At 35.0% G+C, this 5,029-nt stretch overlaps 1 protein-coding gene across 1 annotated transcript in view; it reads left to right on the forward strand.

The window, feature by feature from the left end:
• The window catches only part of LOC112154394 (5-hydroxytryptamine receptor 3A-like), a 10,341-nt gene extending 5,924 nt beyond the window's left edge, over window positions 1–4,417 (forward strand). Inside the window, exons 6-13 of the mRNA XM_036217212.1 lie at window positions 1,114–1,158; window positions 1,281–1,390; window positions 2,070–2,239; window positions 2,807–2,967; window positions 3,429–3,639; window positions 3,729–3,899; window positions 4,038–4,108; window positions 4,184–4,417. Coding sequence (XP_036073105.1) covers window positions 1,114–1,158; window positions 1,281–1,390; window positions 2,070–2,239; window positions 2,807–2,967; window positions 3,429–3,639; window positions 3,729–3,899; window positions 4,038–4,108; window positions 4,184–4,417 — 1,173 coding nt within the window. The remainder of the gene's footprint in view (window positions 1–1,113; window positions 1,159–1,280; window positions 1,391–2,069; window positions 2,240–2,806; window positions 2,968–3,428; window positions 3,640–3,728; window positions 3,900–4,037; window positions 4,109–4,183) is intronic.
• Window positions 4,418–5,029: the final 612 nt, after the last annotated feature.

Below are 5,029 nucleotides of genomic sequence, written 5' to 3' on the forward strand. Positions count from 1 at the left end.
AAGCAAATTATAAGCATCTTACTAATGCTTATTAATATCTTATTAATACTTAACAAGCACACCTTAATATAAAGCGTTACCAAAAACGGAAAAAAAAAATGCATTAGAAAAAAAGAACACACTATTATGGTTTTGATGAAAGCAATATGTCATTACACAGTAAACTTCCATAGGTTTCTGCTCCTCCTCAGTATCAGAGCCTAACACTGGCTCTATGCATTAGCTTACTCACTTAGCGTCCACTTTGTGAACTCCTCTTAAGTTTTCACAGGCCTTACCACAATAAAAGCTTGTTGTCGTTATTGATCCATCGTAGATAATTCGTCTGCATAAGGTGTTCATTCTCCCTCCCTTAGGGAGAATCTTTTCTAAGGTGTTGCTGTATCAAAGTGGTGGTGCAGCAGCATATAGTGCTAACCTTTACTGCCCCGGCTGCTGTCTTTGTGTGCTGTCCAAGAAACAAACATTAAATAAACATCCATAGGGAGTAATCTTGGTGGAGGACTAGTTGGGCCAGAACATTTACGATTTTAGTCAAAAAATGACAAAAAAAAAAGTATTTTTATCCGTAATTTTACACATACATTAAGTTTCTAAGACCTACAAATAACAAAAAGCAAAACAACAAATTGTGCTAAATTATGATGCTGTTAAATTCAGATTTTTTAAAACATTTAGAAAAAATCTAAACTATGCGGAAAGGCAATGTTTTTTAGTATAAAGAAAAAGCTTATAACTCTGTTGCATTGATATTGTTCTGTAATCAAATCAGGACTTCAACAAACATTATCTCTTCATAAAACACATGAGTGTGAAAGTTGCTGCGGTTAAAAGTCTTTTTAGTTGACCACTTCCTACACTTGTGCTTTACCACATAATACTTTATGCTGAGTTGTTTGGCAGAGGAAGTGAGTTTGCTCAAGAGCACAGAAAAACTAAGTAATTTAAAACTCAATCCCACAGTAAAAAGTCAACACACAACTCAATAGAGGAAGAGTTTTATAAAAATGGATGAATGAGATTGTAAACGGCCTTATTATCAAACGGAAGAATTTTAATCCATTATTTCTCACTGATCATTATTTTTCTGATAAAAATATTCTTTGCTCATAGAGAGAGGCTGACCAGATGTTCATTTCTTACGTTTTGGTTCATTTGGTGAGTTTTTAACTCAGAAATTCTTAACAAACATATTGTGGTTGTTAATATAGTACTTTTCCATCATTTTATGTTGTTTCTTTCATCTGTGATTCTCATGTTAATATTTTTTTTCTCTGTAGAGATGGTACAATGAGCACATTAACTGGAATCCAAGACAGTTTTGTGGACTGAAGCATATTTTAATTCCCACAAAGTATCTATGGATGCCAGATCTAACAATTGAAGAGATGTAAGTTTAAATGCAACATATTATTGCAATCTCAAGTTATTAATATTGACTGGTTTCAAAAGGAAGTTTATAGGCTATAGTTTGTTCTTCACAAATGCACGGGCCAATCAGAATTCTTCCCTTCTCCCAAAGCCTCAAATTGAAGGAACATTTTTAGTACAAGTGGTGTCTGGAAGATTTTTCTGTTTAAATCCGACCCTCCAAGCGGAAATATGAGACAGTATTTTTTCATAACCCTCCATTTGGAGAGATAAACAAAGTGAAAGGGAGAAGGAAAGAATCCGGATTGGGACCATGTTTATAAAGCGTGACATTTTTTAAAGAAGTTAAAGTAAAAATGTTGACAATTTATATAAAAAAGTTTAAATCCTGCCAAATTTTTTATGAACTGAATATAATGTATGCCCGCTTGTGAAATATAACTATGTAGTTCTGAGGGTTTTTTTCTCATATTTTCAAAACGTAATTTTAATTTATTTAATTGTTTCATTCAATTTCAACCATAATTTGTTTTTAAAAGATTGACTTTAAAAACAATGATAACATATCTTTGTGTTTTGGATACTTTCTGAAGAAATTGCCCCTTAAATCTATTTTATAAACCTCTAACAAAAGTGAACACAAAAACAATTTTTTTTACAAAATGAATAAAACAATGTGCATTTGTTGTGTGGTGTAGGACAGAGCAGGATAAAGCCACACCGAGTTCTCATCTCAAAATCAAACATCATGGCGCGATTGAATTCAGGAACGACCAAGTGGTGGTCAGCACCTGCAAGATGGAAGTTTACAGGTTTCCATTTGACATTCAGAGCTGCAACATCTCCTTCAAATCTATCATGCATTCTGGTAAGAATCAAGAGTTCTGAGAAGAACGTTATAACATCTTGAGGTTGAGTCACAGCATCTGGACTTAGAATCTTTTTGGAGATGTTTCCCCACTCATCCATGTGGCTTCATCAGTCTGGTGGATTAGTGAGGTTTAAAACTAGATCTTTTGATCTATTTTAAACGAGTTTCCAGTGGTCTCACAATTAGACAGTTTTTAGGCAAAATCAAAAAACGTGTTTTGTTTTCAACAACATAGTTTCTGCAGAATGGCGGTGGTTCATTAGAAATTTGCCTTAGAGTTGTGGGCAAGACTGTAAGCGGGGAGTGAGCTAGCCTTCATTTCCCATCACTCTCTCACTAGCATTCAGCTCCCTCACAATCAAAAGCTAACATAACGGGTCCAACAAAAAAGAGCAAGCAGTATTGGAGCTATCCAGTCAGTTTTGAGCTAGATACCAGCTCGGACGAGGAAAAAGAAGGCAAATGTGGATCTATTTGTCCGCAAGTGGATCTATTGGAATGGAAAGCATGTGTGACTAAGGCGTAATAAATCTTATAGTTGTTTTTTTTTTTGTATTTTCTTAGATGATGAACTAATGTTGGTGGAATTTACCAAAAACTCAGAGCTTACAGAGCAGTCTCGCCAAACAATCCAGACCCAGCATGAATGGATTTTTATCAACATGTCAGAACGCAAAAAAACCATCAATTATTTTGGCTTCAACCAGACGGTGGTAGTTTATACTGTAAGTATTTCTGGATTCAAACAAGTACAAGTTTCAATTCATTCATGTGTAAAGCTTTGAGCTTTTATTTGTCAAAATATGAAAGAAATAAAAAGTCCCTGTAAGAACAACAAAAAACTTTTGTTCTAAAATGTCAAAGCAGCTGCTAGTTATAAGTGTAATTTGTTGACAACAGGAGATAGATTTGATAAAACCTAAAGCATTTTTTTTCACCAATATTAGTATTTTTTCACAAAACAAACAGACCTCTTAACCCACCTTGTACACTTGTCACATATTTTTTGTCTGCATCCCATTAAAAAAAAAAAAAAAAAGATATCAGTGGTTATCAACCAATACAGCTGCTACTCCCATGGCGAGATTGATTTTTCCCTACGTACCTGTTTCCATTTCTTTTAGTGGTAATTTGCAAAGAAGTTTCTTGTGAACTGCTGTACAGTAACCAGTTTGTTATTTTACAGATCACCATGAAGAGGCGGTCAGTCCTTTACATTGCAAACTTCCTGCTGCCTGTTCTCTTCTTCCTGTGTCTGGACTTTGCCTCCTTCCTCCTGTCAGACACTGGGGGTGAGAAGGTTGGCTTCAAGATCACTGTCCTACTTGCTGTGACTGTGATGCAGCTCATTCTCAATGACATTCTGCCCCCGTCTTCAGACAAAATTCCTCTTATAGGTAAAGACGATGTTGCTTCAAGTCTTTGTTCTTTCACAAAATGATGTACACAGGATTAATGTTCCTGTTTCTGATTCTGTCCCTCTCAGCGATCTACTGCATTGGGATCTTTACTCTGATGCTGCTAAGCCTCCTGGAAACCATTTTAGTGATGTATTTGATAGGCAAAGACCAAAAATCTACAGACAAAACAGAAGAAAACCAGAAACTGAATGAGAATCCAGAGGACAAACGGAGTCCACTCGTAGGCTGTTTTAAAGGTGAGAATATATATTGTTCTATATCAATCTCTTAGATTTAAGCTTGAGTTTAAATGATTTAAATTTTTCCAGTTAGACACACCTACTCGTTCTGCTGACACAATAGTATATATCTTTTAATAAAGACAATTATTTTAGGAATTAGGAAATTGATTACCTCTGGATCAGCCGAAGATACTTCCAAGGAAGATCAGTCTTTTCCTGAAGAGGTTAGAACTTTGTCACATTTTAAAGGTAAAAATTTGAAGATGAAGTTTGATTTGACTGTTCAACCATGTTTGCAGGGTGGCAGCAGTCCCCACACTGAGGTGTCTCTTGTCATGGAAAAGGTCTATGAGGAGCTTGGTGAAATGAGGAAGTCCATAACTCTGCTTAGCAGCAGGACAGAAGATGAGAAGTCTAGCTACTGGACCAGAGTGGCTGAAAAAATCAACAAAATATTCATTTTGTTCTACATTATAGCCGTTCTTCTGTTTTTGGGTGTCCTTTTTACTGTGTGGAATATTGATAATAATTAATCATGAAAGAAGAGAAAGAAGCACAAGGGTCACACCTCAGTTGAATATATATTGCACGTGTATCAATACTACGATTAATCAATAGTTGACGACTAATGTAATAGTCGATTAGTTGTTACTTTACATTAAATGTATATGGATTATATTGATATTATATGAAGCTACTATATAGCTTTTTTATCTATTTTGCCATTTATCAAGATTTTTTAGCGTGTTTTTGGAGTTTAGCTAATATTTCAGCTACATGCTAGCTGTTTTGGCTAACTTTGGATTTTTTTCAGTTTTTAGGCTAATTTGGCATTTAACTAATATTTTAGCTGGCTATCAGCTTCAGGGATGTCAGCTATAAGCTTCAGCGATTTCACCTATCAACTTCAGCATTTTTAGCTATAAATTTCAGCATCTTTAGCTATCGTCACTAGCATCTTCAGCGGCCAAATTTAGCTTACAGCATTCACATTAGCATTATCGCAGGTAATGCTATTTATCTAGTTTTTATTTAGTTTAAATCTAATGATTGTTAAGATGTGTGCTTTATATCCACTTTATGCATGACCCGATTAGTCAGCTAATTGGAAAAAATCATCACTGCTCACACATTTCTTGTTAAAT

Source organism: Oryzias melastigma, linkage group LG19 (genome assembly GCF_002922805.2).
Source record: "Oryzias melastigma strain HK-1 linkage group LG19, ASM292280v2, whole genome shotgun sequence".
Taxonomy (NCBI): domain Eukaryota; kingdom Metazoa; phylum Chordata; class Actinopteri; order Beloniformes; family Adrianichthyidae; genus Oryzias; species Oryzias melastigma.